General features: G+C 36.3%; 1 protein-coding gene across 5 annotated transcripts in view; it reads right to left on the bottom strand.

The window, feature by feature from the left end:
• Positions 1–480: 480 nt before the first annotated feature.
• FCHO2 (FCH and mu domain containing endocytic adaptor 2) overlaps positions 481–19595 on the bottom strand; it is a 79306-nt gene continuing 60191 nt past the window's right edge. For all 5 annotated transcript variants that reach the window (XM_015652891.3, XM_033520678.1, XM_015652892.3 and 2 more), the window contains 8 exons: positions 16945–17074; positions 13196–13307; positions 12455–12610; positions 11403–11535; positions 8427–8626; positions 6228–6292; positions 3639–3803; positions 481–3422 (listed from right to left, as the gene is read on the bottom strand). In XM_015652891.3, the coding sequence (XP_015508377.1) occupies positions 3400–3422; positions 3639–3803; positions 6228–6292; positions 8427–8626; positions 11403–11535; positions 12455–12610; positions 13196–13307; positions 16945–17074 (984 nt within the window). In that variant the 3' untranslated portion in view covers positions 481–3399. The remainder of the gene's footprint in view (positions 3423–3638; positions 3804–6227; positions 6293–8426; positions 8627–11402; positions 11536–12454; positions 12611–13195; positions 13308–16944; positions 17075–19595) is intronic.

The following is a 19595-nucleotide window of genomic DNA, read 5'->3' on the forward strand; positions in this document are numbered from 1 at the left end:
CTTAGCTCCTTCAAATACCCTACACAAATGTTATTTGGCAGCAGTAGAGATAGGTTTCCCTGGAAAACTACCTGATTGTATACTTAGATAATCACATACCTGCTTGGACAGTAATGATCCAGTTTGCAGCAGTTGTGAGCAGTACATGGGTACAAGTCGAGTTAACAGACATGCCACAGCAGCCTCTGTCAGGTATATTACACTTTAAGTTCAATGAATACTAGAAGAACTGAGCAGCACCTTTTTACATCCCTAACCAATAAAGGAGATGCTGGGGGAGCAGGAAGCAAATGACACTTCAGCTCCAAGGCCTGTTCTTTGGCCAGTGTTGATGACCAGACTACTGTGTTAGACTGACCATTCAGTCTGAACACTAAGCACTTGTGTTCTTCATTCCTGCCTGCCAGCAGAAGATAAGAATCAAGTCCTTGGACTACTGCTTTCCTGCATGACAAGAATGGTACCTCTATTGCAGCGATATCCAACCAGCTGAGAAAGTGAATTTAATAAGTCATTACTTACTAAACCTCTACAGGTCTTGGGATTAGTAGGAAACAGATTCAAAAACATTTGTTCAGTTTCAACTTCTGTGCTGTGCTCAAAGCTTAGAAGGACTGAATGATACAAACTGCTGAAGAAGTACTAAATTGTCTACTCTTTTTGACTGGTGGAACATTAGAAATTAGAAAGAATTACTTTAATCTTGTCATTAATTCTTCTGCACACAAAACAAGATACAGGCTTATTAACGAAGACATAATGTACAGAATTTGATAGCACTACAGACAGCATATCCACAAGTCAAGATTTTTCTCAAATATATCCACAGTTTTGCCTAATCTAATTTATTAGTGAAGCAAATCAATTTAGTAAAGGCATAGGGCACTACAGACACCTCAGTTTAGTAAAGATGAAAGGTTTTGGAGAAATCATCTTTCTATCCACCTTCTCTGTGATGATTTTAAATACATGAAAGAGTTCATAATGATCACTATCCTTTATCACTTAAAAAAATAAATCTTTTCAAATGCTCAATACAGGCATGGTTTCGCTCTGTTACCTTATTGCTTAGAAGAACGTTAGAACTCAACTGCAAAAGTACAGGCAATATAAATCAGCATTTAAATTATATATTACATGTTTATTATGGGTGCAAATTTTTGAAATTTACATTTTATGAAAATTCAGATTATTTACAATTTTTGAAAGATAAACTTGTATGCTCTAATTTACAGTCTAGCATAGTAACAATTCATACAAATTCAGATCCTTTAGAGTTGTGTTTACAAATTAATTTTCTTAGGAGGCAGCTACGAGTGATATTGCTGTATACACAAGCAAGAACCAGCTTGCTACATACTTTTTTTATTCAAAATCAGGTAACTACATGTACTTTTTACATTGTTTTTGAGTTTCTTTACAAAATGTCTATATAAACTTGTATGGCTTCAAAATTGTAACCTGCACCCAATGCAAATGTATGAAAAACACCTGAATGAAGGCTAGTTTAAAAGTGCTGAAACATTAACTACTTCATTTGACTTAGAAATTAATGTAATACTTGATTAAAAATGGCAATAATAGGTTTGGGTTTCCATTAATAAAATATTGTTGTGTTAATCAGTTTGATTGTAAAGCAGGTTACAATTAAAATTCCAATAAAAAGACTAACATTTTATGAGTTGTAAATTTACCGTCAATGAGATTAGCAAAATATAGGAGCCAAATACACTCTTCCAATCAAATCTACAGTACAATAAGTTCTTAGTACTAAAAATGAAAATCTCTCTGGCAAAAGTGTTAAGTGTACATGACGATTTATGCAGCTTCTACAAAGGCATAATTTCATGTAAAGCTTCAGCAGTCCAATTCATTACTGGCTTTGCATGAATTAACTCAAGCATGTTTTTCTGTTTTAATAGAGAATTTGAAATAGATACTGGTATGCTAAATGTTCACTTGAAATTGCCACATGCAGGTTATTGAACTATTTTGCCCCAATGCTTATGATTTCAACATTAAAAAAAAACAACTTGGTAATACAAATACATAGAAAATTTTCTAAATTACTGACTTGCTTTAAAAAATTGTTACTGATGTGTCACATCCCTGTGCTTAGGCTGTAGCAAGCAGATTAGATTACAATACAAATATTAAAATCATAGCTATAAAAAAAAAATGAACATATAACAGGATTTTTCATCCTGCAGCCATAAAATATCCTTTTAAAATGCCTCCTGAAGTACTATGTGTACATTCACATCACACATCCCCAAAAGCACTCAAAGTCTGAAGACTTATAGCCAAAGCAAACAGTAACAACTGTTTACTTTTAGAAGTTTGTTTTCCCTACCTTTACTGATTTTTCAGATTCTCCTCTTTGGTGACAATCAAATTACTTAATAAAAAAGTTTCTGAGTCTTGCAAGATGCAGCTCCCTTTACTAAAGCCACATTTAATTGCAATTATTCCTTGAGGAAGTAAGTCAGTGTTTTAAATTTATTTTAATACAAACTACAGTTTTTGCCAACCTGCCTTCTAAATAAATTGCAGTGAAAATAATTTTTATAAACCTGTGTGTGTAATACAAACACCATGCATTTTTGATCAAGAGCCAAACTTTGAAAAAGGAAGTGAGGCACGTAACAAATTGGATAGGCACAGGCTTTTTTGAAAGGCACGAATGTTATGCAATTAATATAAAAATAAATTAAATCTACTGCATTAACTCAAACAATCACAAGGCCCAAAAAATTTTACTAACTGCAGAAGTAAATTTCTGCTGTGTTTTGCAATTTGTAGCACATTGCACTTAGTGAAAAAAAAAAACCCTATATAAAACAACTTACATTTTAATAATATCTGATACGTGGACATCAAGTTACTTTTATACATCTCTAACTCAGCTGGTCTTGTGGTATGCATGGAAAGAAGAACTACATGGGACTTAGACTCTGCTATCTTTATGAACTGTCAATTAAAAGCTGTTATTAAAGAATCTGAAAAATGAGTACTATTTATGAAAAGCTGAAATATTTCTTACTAGCTCTTCTACATTTTAGTTTTAATGTTTACAGTACAACATAAAATTTCATACTTCCATTACAACTGTGGATTACTATTTTGACCTCATCTATATAAAGTTATTAAATTTTCAACAAATTTTCCCCAGTATTGCAGTTGATCATTTACAGACAGTGTTGAAGTTAACTTCAGTGCTATTGTAAAGTAATAAAAAGTTTTCAAAATGACTCTTAAAAGTGCATTTACTTTCTGTAGTTTAGCCTCAAAGTAGGTCAATATTTTGGAAAAATTAATGCATGTTAAAATAGTGTTTGAAAAGTAGAGCTGGCAGAGTGTGTTTCTTGCACTCCTGATCCGATGATTTTCACAGGTACATCAACAGTCTGCCATATACCGTCCTGAAAAACAAAGGTAAGATTTTTGCAGTTAGTAGATAAACCAGATTTTGTCAATATTTTCCTTGAAGCAGTCTGAATAACTATGGAAAACCAAACTGACTTGCCAGAAGTCTTTCAATAAAGAGTCAACTGTTTATACATCACTCATTTGAACAGTTTCATATTTTAGAATTTAACACTGATTAATTTAAATATTTAAGTGTGTCAGTGTCTTACCAGTGGCAAATCTCTTCTTAAGAAGGGAAAGCCTATAGCCAGTGCCTACGAGTTCCACATCTGCTCCTGAAAGGGTGCTTCCTTCACTGATGAATTGCACTGCAAGTGTTGCGGGTTTACTGGGTCCTCCTGAAAGCTCAAATTTTGCCCTGAGGGATCCAGAACCTATAAAAACAACAAAACTGAGAAGCTGATTGTTTTGCAAGAACAAAATGATTTCCCCAGATTTTTAGTAGTAAGAAGTGAAACTAATATAGTTTCCTTTCAGATCTATTCCCAGTGGCAGTCCTATATACTTTCAAAAGAGGTAAGTGTACAAGTCTGTTTTTTCCAACAGTCTCTTTAAGACAATGACTAATGAATTACTTAAAGAGAAACGGTATAATTCCTGCAAGATTATCCAAAATGTGAGTATCAGCCTGGTAATCACTACTTATCTGATCGGTCCCTATAATCATTTATGCTTGCTGGTCCCTACCTATCTTGTGGTAGATGGTATCTGATTGATAGATAGGAGATACTATTTGCTTTTCACTAGCAGATTTGAAATCACATCAGAACATTTAAGAGTTGTCACGATCTGTCTGGATGAAATTAAATGAACAAAAACATTGGAAGAAATGCAGTTCTACAGTAATGTACCCAGAGGAAAGAAATTACTATGTTTCTATTAAAGACAAAGTCTGATTAAATACTTCTTACAAATTTCAGATGATTTTTTCAGACAGTGGTGAAGTGGCATCACTTCATGATACTATTATAAAGCAATAATAGTTCAAAGTTACTTTAAGTACATTTCTGTAGGCAATGAAATGCATTTTCAAAATTCCCACATTGCTACTACTTCCTAGTTTTAAAACAGGTCTTTTCTTGTTCTTGCAAAATGTCCTGGTAAAATGAGATTTAAATTAAAATTAATGGAATAATTTTACTTTAAAACAACTTGCTAATCCTACCAATAAGAGCTGATAAATGACAAGGAAAGGTAGTAACTGAAATGATAATACAGAGGTAAAAGCAGGAATCAAAAGAAATTATTTCACACAGTGGCTTGTTCTTGATAAATTTAGCTTAAGATCAATTTATTTTCTTCAGTAGGTCTGCCTTATTTCTGTAAACTGGAAATTCTTTCTACTCTAGTATGGACACTCATATTCAAGTGCTTTGAAAGTTTGTTCTGTGTTGTATCTCTCTCCAGCTGAGAGATCACAACATGTGTTGCACCATAAAAAACCCCCCAAATTTTTATCATGCTGTCCACCAGGAAAAAAGACTTGAAGACACTTGTCCTGACATTGACAGTGTTTGTGCAACTATTCCCTTTGCTTCTGTAAGTGCTAGATCAGCACAGTTGCTGATCTAAGTTCCTCCTAACTGAGAGTACTTTGCATGTTTACACGCAAAGAAAAGGGGAGGAAAAGATGGAGGGAAGAGAATGAATACAGCAGAAGCAGTGGGATATGTGCAAGTCTGCTGCCAACACACAAGATGCAAACTGTATCACTAGCAGCCAGTTCTGTGCTGTTCTGCAGATGTACAGTTCCTCTTCATCTGGCTGCATTTTTGTTTCAGTATGATTTTTCCTTTTAAAAAAAGCCAGAGTTTTGAAAAGGGAAATTAAAAAAAAGGAGTTCTAATGCAATGTAGTTGTAGACAAATAGCAAAGAACTGTGATGTTAGCAAAGGACATTGTACACCAGACTAGAGTAATCACCTGTTTGTTTGAACAATAACCACAACTTTGCAGCCTTTGCAGGAATAGAAGTTGTATTGTCTTTTCATGCTTGTGGTTTCTATATGAAACCAGTCATATTTACAGGGAAATCTGTGATTTCACAATCCCCTTCACTAAATTCTTTACAGGACTAAAGGTCTTTCCTTTACATTTGTAGTTCATTTCTCCACAGAGGCTTTGAGGATGAGATGCTTTTGCTGCGGTACTGCTTCAGAAAAACCTGTAGAGACTGCAGGGATCATGACATCAACTACAGCTCAGAGAAAGGCACTGGGCAGAAGACAACTATTGGTACCTTACACAATATTGTATAAATTACCACTCTGAGTAGATGTGCATAGATTAATTGTTGTCCTGGAGTCATTATGGTCAAAACCAAGACTCAAAATGTTGGTCAAGAATAATATGTCTAAGCTCAGAACTTTTGGATTTTTTTATTTTTTTTTTTAGACCCCCAGTTTTTCCACCTACCTCCTTCTAATGTATTTAAATTACTTGTGTGTGGAAAGACATAGATATTAAACCTATTTTCATTTGAGTAACTTCTCACTTCCAAATAACATGAATGCAGTAATATCCTATCCCATCTAAACTCTATTTTAGAGCAATTAACTGTTTTTAGGGTAATTCATTATTTTCTCTTGTATAGCTAATAATTAAATTTATATTTTGACATCTCAGTCATAATGGAATCTCTCAGGAGGCAATTAATTGAGAAGAAGGTGAACTAGTATACAGGATACAGCATGAGAAATATGTAAAAAGGAATTATAGGGCTTAGAGGCTAAAATGATCACCTCTTTACTGTTAAAAATTTTCTGTACAAGAAAGCAAAACAGAAGAGTTCAACTTGCCTCCATTCTCAGACTTCTCTGAAATGTTAGATATTTTCCAACATGCTTTCATCTGGTCTGCATTCCTGTAAGAGAATGGTAGGTTAGTTATAAGCACTGGTTTTAGAACTTAATTTCTCTTGATTTACACTAGTATATTACAGACATCTCTAAATGGAAGTCTATAAAAATATTTGCACATTTTAAGGTAAGTCTGTGGAAAACTACAGGAGAAAAAGAAGAAAAGAGAAGGGTGTATCTGCATCACTCCACAGCAGTGATCTCAGAAGAACCCATTCCCTTACACATTTTATGCCATAATTTTTGACACATTTAACACTATCCTGTGCCCCCCACCTATGGCTCCAAAATTCAAACCCCTATGCAGTCTTAAAGGTAAGTTACTCTAGCAGCAGTCTGGAAGCTATGTCTTGATGCTTCGTGAGGATGGTAGAATGGCAAGCAATGTTGATTGTTCTCCCCTAAGTGAGAATCCTGGGAGCATGAATTTTATTCCATTTCCATTCTAGTAAAACTAATTGGCTCAGTGACACTCTGTTCAAGCTAACTTCAGACACTGTAAAGGGGCAGAAGTGGGTACTAAGAGTGTCTAAGCTGACAGGGCATTTTAACTCCTGGAGGACTTTCTAGCAGTTGCATCAAAGGAAAGTCAACAACTTAAAGCTGTGAGCAGCATGAAGTGCTGATAGGTTTGAAATTGCTTTTGGCATTGACGGAGCAGGACTGAAATGCTCACATAAGTAGCACATATAGTAGCATTTACTTACATGAAGTCACACTGTAAAGCTCTTTCTTTCCTGAAAAAAGAGCAAAGCCCTACCACCCAATCCACTTGATGGAACAGGTAGTGCATCACAAGTACTACACCTGTCTGGGACACAACTGATTTATTTTTTTTCCCCTTCCTTTGAGCTTGCCAGGCTCAAAATTCTGGGTCTTGGAAGTTGCCTAAGTGAATCCACTAATGCAAATGCTCCTAAGCCTTCCCAGCTAATGCTAAGTATTTTAGGTGGGTGTTCCTACTTTCACTCTGGTTTCATTACAGAGGGTTTGTGGAAGAAGCATGGGCAGGGAGAGACTGGGTTCACCACAGTGCAGTTGTGTTGTTCAAACAGGACACTGAACATGTTCAGAATAACCTTAAGATTTGGTTAAAAGTACTGTTTCCTTGAAATACCAAGTCAAGAAGGATTCAGTCCTGTAAGGATTTTTTTTCCACTGGAACTTATATTTTATTACTATGTTGTCCAATAAACACCTGTAACTGTATTGCCTCCAGAAACACCAGAATCTACCCAATAAATGGATCATGTTTCTTTTTCTTTTAAACCCTGCTTTGTAAGGTAAACTGATCTATAAGATACAATGTTAACAAAGCCTACCTTCCTTCAACTAGGTGTTCTTTGCTCTGCTCACATTAAAAAGATAATTTTGGGAATAAATGGTCCAGGATTTATGTTACAGCTGGGCAAGTATGTACATGCTGCACAGGCACAGTGATTGAATTCTGCTCACCTTTTGCTCTAAGGCTGTACTACTCTGTCTAGTCCCACTGCCCTTTACTTGTTTCCACAAACTTGTAACATAATTTCCTGCTATCTATGTCACACTTTGAAATGCTATTGTAAATGCAGGCTCAGAAGGTGGTGGCAGGTAGCTCTTAGTTGTTAGCTAAGCAAAGAGCAGTTAGCTCTTTGTCATGCTCAAGTGCATGACACTTGAATTGAGAGACAGTGCTACCTGGCTTATGGACACCTCCTCAGTTACTCAATTATAGAGGTTTGTTTTAAGACTATTTCCATTAGAAGGTAATTTTTAAGTTAGAACAAACAGGAAATAATTTTAAGAACTGCCTGCTACTTTTTCCATATAATCCCATTACAAGAATACATTGTTACACACGCAGAGAAAATGTTTTTTAACCATTTCAAATTACTGTATTAAAATTGTCTATTCTATTGGACAAAAGAACATTGGAAAATTCATAAAAGCTCATTATTATTACACAGTTGGGACAGGTACTCATTGACTGTTTCCATTTATGTGAATTGGCTGCACATGATCTGTTTTAGACCACAAAATGTCTAGGCATCTGATAGTATACATTTTTCTATTTCTTCCTGTGAAAATTTTCAGGCTATGACACTAAAGAATACACTGAAATAAATCTGAAAAAATACTGAAAGTAATTATTATTACCATTTTGCAGGTGGAAGTGACTGCATGTTTATTACTCCTCCATCTACTGGTACCACAACCTGGACATTAGACAGCATACTAGGCACATTCATAGACTCTGGATTGTATTTATAATCCACTCGCACTTCAGTAGTGCTAGCATCACATTTCCAGTAAGTTGCAAGGTTCAAGGGAGTGGACTGTATGCCATTTGAAGACACCTGTAAAAGAATAAGCCATTGAAAACAACTTAATTAAAATATCCACCTTTTGGGAAGAATTAGGGGATGATGGTAATTAATATAAGACTCTGCGCTGACAAAATATCAAGAGAAAAATTGACCCCTGAGTCCTTAATCACAGAATTTTGAAGACTACTGCCTAAAGGAATTCCTGTTATTTTAATTTTAAATTAAAATACTTAAAGGAAAAGTTTAAACTCCCTCTGGCCTATGAAGCTCCTTCCTGCTCTTTTATAACTTTTTGTAAGCTTTGTTTTTGTTGTGTTCTGCCTTATGCAAGACACATGCTTGCAGAAAAATTACTTCATCCTTCACATTTGTGTGCTGTGCCAATTCAGCTGCCCAACCAGCCAGCACCAGAGAACACCTGTCATTATGGGACAGGCAGCTGGCAGAATAGCTCTTACCTCTAATGCTAATAAAGCATTATTTTCCTGTTGCAGGAAGGTTGAATGCTGCTTCTGTAGCTGAGCTAATTCTAGTGCACCGATGCATCTCAACCACCTTCTCAATCTATTTGAGGAACCTCCTGTGTCCTGGTGCACACTCTTGCCTTTTTTTGTCAGTCCAAAATCCTTTTTATCTGGGCTTCCATGTGACAATCCCACATTTTTACAAGAATACACAGTACTCATTTCAGAAAACCAAATGTGTTTTTCCTTCCATTTTTCTCAAGAATTCTGTGTTCCTAACATGCTTTTTGCAGGTTCAGTATGCCAGGATTTTAAACCGTACTAGGCAGATGTGGAAACTAGAGATATGTAGTTGCATTGGCAGGTAATTTTCAGGGGTTTTTTGCTGTGCATACAGTTGTCTCAGATGTTCAGACATTTCAAGGCAGGCCTAGAAAGTCCCTGTTCTCTCTTTGAGGTGAGTATGTCTTGAATATTCAAGAAAACTTTTTAACACCTTGAACATCATCTTGCTGATGCACAGAATGGCTGAAGTTGACAGAGACCTCCTGGAGGCTGTCTGGTCCACCCCTCCAGTTCATGCAGGGCCATCTTCTAGCAGGCTGCCTAAGCTCCAGACAACATTTGAACGTTTCCAAGAATGGAGACTCCACTACCTGTCTGGGCAACCTGTGCCCAGTGCTCAGCCACTGTCACAAGGAAAAAAAAGTGGTTCTAGCTGTTCAGAGGGACTCTCCTGTGATTCAGCATGTGTCCATTGCCTCTGATTCTGTCACTTTTCACTTTTTCAAGCAGTGAAAACAGCTTGGCTCTTTCCTCTCTGTGCCCACTCTCAGGTATTTTTACATATTGATGAGATTTTCCCAAGCCTTCCCTCTTCCAGGCTTAGAAGTCCCAGCTCTCACAGGCTTTCTTCATGGGATAGATACTCCAGTCCCATCATCATCTTTGTGGCCCTTTGCTGAACTGTATCTAGTCTCACTTGCAATGAACAACTCAGAACTGAACACAGCGCCTAGGTGTGGTGTCACCAGTGTTGAGGGGAAGGATCCCTTCCCTTCACTTAGTAGCAATACTTTTGCCTAATGAAGCTCAGGAGACCATCCAGGAGACCATCTATGGCCTTTGCAGCATGAGCAGTGAGTTGTTTGGCTCATGTTCAACATGGTAACCTACAGGACCCTCAAGTCCTTTTCTGCCAGGATAGTGACTCCCCAAGGGCACTTCTAGTTGAACTTCATGAGGGTTCTCTCAGCCCATTTCTGTAGCCTGTTGAGCCCCCTTAGGAGGGCAGAATGACCCTCTGATTTATTCAGAGGGTCTATCCCCATTTGGTATCATCAGCAAACTTCCAAGGGCACAGACTGCCCCATCATTCAGATCATTATTGAAGCTATTAAACTGTAAAATCAGTATGTCCTGTGGGGGTCAGTTCACCTCAGTGTTTGCTCATCCAGCCTGTTCTTCACCAGCTTCTCTATACGGATTCTGTGGCAGATGGAGTTGAAAGGCATGCTCAAGTCTGAGCAGACAATATCTACTGCTCTGGCCTCATCCACAGGGGCAGCCATGTCACCATAGAAGTTTGTCAGCTTGGTCAAGCATTACTTATGCTCAGTAAATCCATTCTGACTACTTCTGCTCTATTACATTAGAGAAATCAGAATGTCATACATCTCAGATAGAATCACAGACTGGTTTGGGTTGGGAGAGACCTTAAAGATCAGAGTTCCAACCCAACCTCAAAGCACAGACAACTTTCACTAGACCTGGTTGCTCATAGCCCTACCCAGTGTGGCCTTGAATACTGCTAGGGATACACGGGGCATACACAACGTCTCTGGGCAACTTGTGCCAGTGACTCACCGCCCTCTGAACTAATAATTTTTCTTAATATCTAATTTAAACCTACTCTCAACTGCAAAGCAGAACCATGCATTAAAATTCATCAGTGCTAGCATCCAAAACTTAGGCAACTGAAAAATCGAAGAGTACAAGTACAAATTACAAGAGGTCTTCATCAAATCTTTTAAAGGAGAGTTTGACTTTGCTGACAAATATAAAAAAAAGCAGTGTTTGAAAATTGCTTATGGGATTGGGCTGAAGCATTAGCAAGCCGAAACAAGCCCTGTATCTTAAGGAATGACATGAAGCATAGCAGGAACATGCTAAGCCTGGGCAGAGTCTATGCATTTTAGGTAGAGACATACCCAGAACTGGTCTAGATGAAGGATGAAAGTTCACCTCTATGCTGGCAGACAAAGAATAATTCTTTTAATTTTTGGGTATATATCATATCTGCTGGAATTCCTTAAAAACTACAAAAGGATAAAAGTATTTACCTGATACTTTAAAACATCCACATTGTAATAGGATGCAGATGGATTCTGCTCTGATAATTTCTTGAGGTAGACAGTTATAGCTTGCATGTTCATCCAAAAGTCCTTAGTACTGGAGTCACTTTGTGACTGATCACTACAAAGAAAGATCATTAATTAGGGATGAAATATTAGACAACTCATTCAAGAATACTAGATATTTTAACTTTTTTTTGCAAAGTACGCTTTTTCAGTATAATTCAATTTGTCAGATACAGCTCTAGCATTTCAGTTATAAACTGTCAAATCGAACAGTGATTAAACTTAATTTTGTATGAATTATTTTGAATTTTGTATTAATTACATTAATTATGAACTAAAGAAATTAAATAAAAAAAGAATACATGCATATGGTTTATTATTTCAGTAATTAAAAAATACAGCATTTAAAAACATTTAGCTTAGTGTTCAAATAATTTCTCTAAGAAATGAAACAGAAACTGCTCAGCTGAATGGGATTTCTGCTAAAAAATTCCAGCTTTTCTATTTTTTAAAAAAACAGTATCTCCAAGCACAATTTCAACAATTATCCTACTCAATCAGCAACCTCTTTTTCCTAAATTCTTCCAAGCATGCTACTACCCATCTGAGAGGTAGTTATGTAAAGAGTCTGATTAGTGTAATGATTCATCTTTAAAATACACTAGTACACGGCAAATGAGAAAACATGAATCTCCTACTACTTGTTTTCCATTTATGCCTACTGTTTCATCATTTAGTTTTACCATTATTACTACTGTGTAAAGAAATTATTTATAAAATACATATGAAAATAGACACATTTACAAATTGTTTTTTATCATTCCTGTTATACTGAGCACAAGTTCTAAGTCCAGTAATCACTGAGATTTTTAATAGTAACAGTGGAGAGAACTAAGCTGAACAAAATTAATTCAGAAAATTAATTATATATAATTAAATCAACCAGATTGCAAAGAATTCTGATTTACATACACAACAACCCATACTTTACAAAATTATGTAGCTTACAATTATGTTAAAAAAAAATACAAAACCTGTATACAAGTTGTGCATTTGGAAGAATCTGCTCTAGTTTGCTTGTGTTTTTCACCCTGAAGCAGAGCACAGCAGGAGATGGGTTGCTGGTGAAGACTTTAATAATCCCGCTTGGGAATGATATTGTCATATCACCAGTAATCTTCACAATACATCTAGAAGAAAATTAAGAAATCAGCTTCATTGCAATTCATTAACTGCCTAGTTCTAATACTACTTTTAAAGCAACCACTGTAATTTCACAATCTTATTAACTGAATTAAAAATAGAAAAATCAATCTCAAATGATGGTAATGTGACTATGTACTGTCACTTTCAGTTTGGAAGTAAGATGAAATAAGAAAAAAAACTTTAACTGCTTAAGCATACAGTAGTCTTGGATATTTTTCAAGCTTTGAAAATATGGCATGGCTCTGTCTAGGCAAGGCCTAAATAGAACAGCAATGGATGTGAGGGAATTAAGTGCTTTCAGCTGGACAAAACTACATGTAACACCTACCTGACAATGAAAAAAATCCTTGTCATTCTTAGTGCTCCCACTGAACACATTTTTGTAAAGCAGGTATATATGAACTCCTGGCATTACAGAGCAACAAGCCACATTTATACCCGGGGGAAAAAACCCCTTTGAATTCCCCTTCCAATGCATACTCATTCCCCTCCCCCAGTATGAAAAGCAGACCCAGTGTCTTTTCTTACTGTAACTCAATACATTCAATACAATTCACTATTTAACTAACTTTGTGGGATCTGCTCCTTTAAAGTAGGCGTTAACAGATTCAGTAAGAGCTACTGCAACAGGCAAGGTGTCCTGGTTTCCAAGGCTGACAGGGCTGGGACCACGTGAAACACCTAGAATACATACAGTGTATAGATTTAATTTTCGAAAAGCTTAGTAGAGTTCAGAATGATTGACTACATCTGTAATTTTCACAAGAGTTTACACCAACATCACAGTTCATCTGAAGTATTACCTGTGTGTAGAAATACATAAACATAGTACAGTACAATCATACCACCAAAATGCTGTTGAGCAGCCTAAGAGAACAGGTGTGACTATTGGCACAACCTTATGTAAACAGACACAAGGAAATACATGAGACAGAGGAAAACTGCATCAAAATGGCTACTGGTAGGGGTGAAGTCAACAGACCCAAAGCAAATTGACTAGAATGCTTTAAAAATAAATCCCTACTGTATGCTTTTTGTATGGAAAAATGCATGATAAAATGGTCACAGAAATATATAGAATTCACTTACAGTAAAAATTAATTTAAACACAAATTCATCAGTACTACCCCACATAAGTGAACTCTTGAACATTTTTTTAACTTTTACAGCCAACAAACATTGCAATTCCCAAGCACAAATTCTTGGAAAAGTCTTCACTCTTGTGCCATCACAACACAATTCCAATATAGAGCTATAAAAATCAATGAAGCCCTCCCTTGTGCTAAGGCTTTCTGAGATGTGCAAATACAATTGATGACACAGGTTGCCATAAGATTTCATTTTTCACAAGTTTTCTACATATGTATGGAATACAAAAGACAACACTGGAAGTTTCTTCTTTTTTTCTTCGTGCAGCAGTGTAGTAGATAGCATCTCATTATGTTTTTTGTACCATGAAGAAATGGTTTGTATCACATAGTATTACTTATCACAAAGGAGGTACAGTCTTTATCTTTTCATAAGCAAATTGAAAACTTTCTCTTTCATACCATAAAACACAGATCAAATGCTTCTGTATAATATTGCCCATGGCAAATTAAACCTATTTACTCTAGGTGTCTGTTCTTTCTGAGCTCTTTCAGAATTAAAAAGGAAGCTGGGGCCTTGCTCTTCACAGAGCACCTAATATCTCATTTTAGACCTTAAATTAAGAAGTAAGTAAACAAAGTAGTGACAGAAAGATAGCAAATACAGGAGTTGGTCTAATTCCCCTACCTTGTACCTCTCTCCATTGCAGTTTCTCACACAAGGTAGCAAAATGTTCAGAATGCTTCTCAATACCATGAAAACATTTGTGCAACACTTAGGCCTCCTTAGAGCCAAAAGATCTAGTCAAAAGTGTTGAAAACCAAAAATTCTTAAATGAACTAACTATTATGACTCTGGCTAAAAACAACTGATTTATTCAATTTTTTTCAGTATGAACAGTAGGTTGTTTTTCTTTATTCTTTCAGACAATACATGGATCATGATTCCACAGTTTTCTCTCTCCCTGAAAAATACCAACAAAAGCTGTGATTCTCAATAGTGTCAGGAATCCAGAAATCATTTTTCAAGAGGCAAATGTGCAATAAAATAATGAGTTATAAATTACTAGAAATTCTGTTTGGTGAAATACTGAACTCTAGAATTATTCTTCACTATAGACAAAGTGTACATTCAATGTGGCACTACAGTTGCTGAGCTGATTTAATGTCTTTTTCTGCCAAATTACTAAGGAACAACAAACAACTGTAGAGCAGACACAATTGCCTTGTATAGAGGTGTATCAACTATTTTGAAATCTTTTACTTAATGGATTTATGTACATTTAATAGCAATATTTCAAAAATTTTCCGAGTAATGCAAACATATTTATTATAGTCCTATTGGTAAAAGACAAATACCGTTTGCTTGACTGAAAAGTGAAATTTATTACTTTTTAAGAACAATAGCTCTTAAACTCTTAAACTATTTACTTTTTTTAGGAAACACAAATACATATGTATATATATTTCTCTGAGACCTATTTGGGGAACTACAAATGAGATCACTTCTCTCTTCTTTACTCTGCCTCCATGTGCTTTGAGTACAGTACTTGGTGTGTCTCAGAGAGAGAGACTCTTCAATTCACTTTTCAGTTGTAGGAAGGTTTTGAATTGAAAGATCATTGTCTATTGCATTTAAATGAAACAAAACATTGCAAGAAAACAAAATATTTCAAGCAAAAATATATGTTAAAAATTAATACTGAAAAAATACTTTGCAAATTAAATTAAGGCTAAAGCATAAAAAAGCACTCAATTAAGCATGCCTTGAAGTTCACTTGGAAAAAGAATCAGAGTCAATTCTCCATTATTCAGAACAAACGGGTTAAAGGGAACACTGGATTGTGCAAAAGTCAAAAGAATACAGAATGTATTGCAAAGTATATCCTCATACCTCAAAGTATTTCAGCTTTTTGAACTGCCCTTCCTATTTTCCCAGGACTATTATTCATACAGTCAATGCAGATGGAACGGGACTTACTTATTTTTCCTAGGCCAGAATAATCACCATGTGAAACCTCTGTATCAGCACGCACCTCGTTACCTCCTGCCTCATCTCATTACTTCATTCTGCCACCATTTCCAACAACACACATATACCTATCTCCCCAGAGCTAAGGATATTAGTGCTCTTGACCCCAATTTTTGGCTCCTTGACAACAGAGCTGACATCTGAGGATGTGAGCCTGGATAGACTCTGGCAACCGAAATATCAATTGTGTTTCTGTGATGCTTCTCAGCATTTGTGAAACTGGTAGACACTGAACTGTAAGAGCTAAGGTTGGGTAGAACTTAGTAGCTTTGCTTCTGCACAGGGTGGAAGCAACTCCACTGCAGAACTCCCACTAGGTGTTACACAGAGGCTCTTCTGAGCTGATGAGCCTGACTGAGGAATCTTTGACATCAATAACATTAGCAGATAATTGAATGGTAATTCAACAAATTGATTTAATTTGTGACTAAAGATGTAATGGTGCTCAGGAATGAAACAGTTCAATACTGCTAAATAAACAAGTTTAAACGTCTTAAGCCCTGTCCTTCCCAAACTAAGAAAAAATCCCAACTAACTAAAAGAACCCCAATGTCTCCTTTTAACTTATGATAATCAAATACCAAAACTGAAGTGCCTTCCTTTAAAAACAAGAGAAAACCTTCTGAGATTAGTGGCAACACATGAAGACTAATTTCCTTTTAATCTTAATCTTTCTTATTTAATTGTTTTGCTTTTACTGCTTAGCTTATATTCTTAACTAACTTGAAGAAAAAGATGCATTAGATTTATTTTTTGGAAACTGAAATTATGGAACAACAAACAAAATTAAAAGAATATAAAAGAACTTGATTTTGTGAACATTTGTATTCATTCAAATTTTTCAGTATTCCTAAGTATTTCTGCACCTCTGCAATAGCATCCTCTGAATAAATATATGAAAACATGTTGTACTTGATGGATATGCAAGCATACTATTCATGGAATGTTAACTCTGAATAATATTTCCCTAAAGAAAATTATTGTTATGCCAAGTGATGCAATAACTGAATTTAAGGTCTATCTAATTTAATCTACTTTCCTGTGTCTCAGTGTCATTTAGAAGCAGACATTGCAAAGGATGCTTGAAGTAACTAGACTCGCATGTGAAACAACTAACGCCAACAAATGGTTCTTGCAACAGGTGCAACCTAGTGGCTGAGTTGTCCTGTTTCTCAAGAAAATGGTTAATTAAACTTACCAACTGTAGGTGTGTTTGCTGCACTGAGGGAAGCAGAAGAGGATATAGAAGAAATGCTCTCTGCACGTGCTAAAGGAGCTGCTGGAGGTGGACTTGAGTTAGAGGTCAATGGAGGGCTGAATGGCCTAGGCTGAATAAAAGACATCACAAGAATATAATATAAAGTCATTTTAAAGGTGAAAAAATACAATGTAAATAGAAAAGTTCTTATTTCATGCATCAATGAATTTCATAATATTTCTCCTAGTTTTTAATGTAAAACAGAGAACCTGCATTTTCCATTAGAGTAAATTCCATTACTTCATAGATTATATTTTTTTTGACAGAGTAGTCAAGTCTAATATATTTGATTATGCAACAGCCTGTCAATAATGATAATAGAACACAGTATCAGAAACTAAGACTACAGCCCTGTGTATGTGTATGAAAACATAGATTTAGAGAGCTAAAGCAGAGCAACTAATGAATTAGGAAGTGAGAGCAGCAGAGGGCAACTAAAATACTTGTGACTGGAGTACAGGAGCAAGACAGGAACAGGCTCTAGGACCAGGGTTTTTTCAGCCCAGAGAAAAGAAGCCTAAGAAGGGATTTATTAGCAGTCTCCTAGGTAAAAAGGGGCATGCAAACAAGTAGTCAGGCTCTTCTAAGAACTACAAGAACTACAGGGAAGAAATGCCAGCTGGACTTCGGGAAAAAATCCTTCTTGCAACCTTGTAGTAAAATCCTGAGACAGGCTGCCAGATTGGCAGGCTGTAAAGTCTCCCACACTGGAGATTTTCAAAACTCAGTTCATGTCTGAGCAACCTGATACAATTTTGAAGTCAGTCCTTTTTTGACCAGGTTGGCCTAGAGAACTTAAAAATCTCTTCCACTCTAAATCTCTGGATGGTTTTAGGATAAACTTAACTGTTAAGGTAATTAACTAATGATCATGCTGGAATTAACCTATCTGAAAGATACTGAAACACCCAAAGCATCATTTTGGCGATGTGAGATCCCAGAAAATAAGGGGCTAATGGTTATGTTTTAAACACTGATAGCTGCATGGCTGTGGAACCAGCCAAGGATTGATGGTAATAACAGACAAAGACTGTTGATAAGGATCAAGGACTGTTGATAATAACCAAGGATTGTTGGTACTAATACACAAGGCCTGCTGGTAATAACCAAGATCGTTGTTAATAACCAAGGACTGTTGGTACTAACAGACAAGGTCTGCTGATAATAATCAAGGATTGTTGGTAATAACAAACTGCAAAAGAACAAGATTTAGCTGGAGAAGGTGCTATGCAGTGGTAGGCAGCATTTTTCCATGACAAACATCCTGTTCTGACTCCTGCAGATAAGCACAAGTACAGGTACAGCTCAGGTGCAGGAATGAAGCAGAGAAGTGAGCATTAACTATAGGGGAGGATCAAGGCCACTCAGGACTCCCAGAGCCCTCTGCGTGAATTCCAGAAAGCTCTGAAAGAATGAACTGTGCACGATAACTAATTTGCATAGAAAACAAGAAACTAAGCTCCAGGGTGGGGAAAACCTGTGGTATGCCTAATAAGCCTAGGTGACACCTCCAGGACATTCCATCAGCTGAACTGACACTGGAACCAGGACTGGTGATCTTTTTCTTTCTCTTCCTGTTTATTTCATATGTTGCTTTGTCTCTTTCTTTTGTATTCTACCTCTTTATCTGTAACCCACAGATATGCATATCTGACTTAAGTCATTCCATCCAACCACTAGCATTTGTGAATCTTGGGTGTCTCCTCATCCCTTGGTATGGGATGTCTGAGTAACTTTTTTTTCCTCCACTCTATTGCACTTGCTGGCTTTGATAGAGACTATGAGAATTGTAAAAGGAGTAAACATGTAACAAAGACATCTGTCAGCCTTCTGACAGATAATAGTAAGTTTCAAAAGCAACAGTATAAAATGAATGTAGCTTTGTTCAGGATCATACTTTATAGCAGAACAGTACCAGATAAATTGTTCTGTTTAATTATGATGACATGAAGAACAGATTCCTTGGGCTAAGAGCAATTTCTACAATGCTGTATTGGAAAGAGAAAATAATTTTGGAATGAACTCAGTTCTGATCCTACAGAAAAGCAAAGGAGTTTGAAAATATTTTGTCAGTTTTGTCAAAGCAAAAGATGAGAATTTTGTTTGTACCAAGAATATGGTAAAAATATCCTGTTACTTTGAAAGACAATACAAGGATTTTACCACAGGAACATTTTTCCAAGTCAGTAAGTCAAATGAAACCTGCAGAATACTAATATTTACAGAGGAAATTAGGCATGGCCTAGTCGGATAGGCTGTTGGTTATTTGCATTCTTTACCACATTCCTTATCGGCAGGTGAACCTGCACTGCAGGCACATGCAGACAAGTGTGCACCCTCTCACTATCTTCACAGGCAACTGCTGTGGTCTACCACCTCCCTTCTCCACAAACCAGCACCAAGTGCAGGGAGAAGTCACAACAGGGCTATTTCTTTCAAGATTCAACTGAAAAAAACCCCAACTCATTTCCCAAAGCTTTGGTGATATCCCTGAATCAAGGAAGGTTTGTTAGTAACTTCACTAGTATTTTGCATTTTGAAAACTTTGATCTTATGCATGCACCATCTTTCATTGTCAAATTACTGTTTTG

Source organism: Parus major, chromosome Z, assembly GCF_001522545.3.
Source record: "Parus major isolate Abel chromosome Z, Parus_major1.1, whole genome shotgun sequence".
NCBI classification, from domain to species: Eukaryota; Metazoa; Chordata; class Aves; order Passeriformes; family Paridae; genus Parus; species Parus major.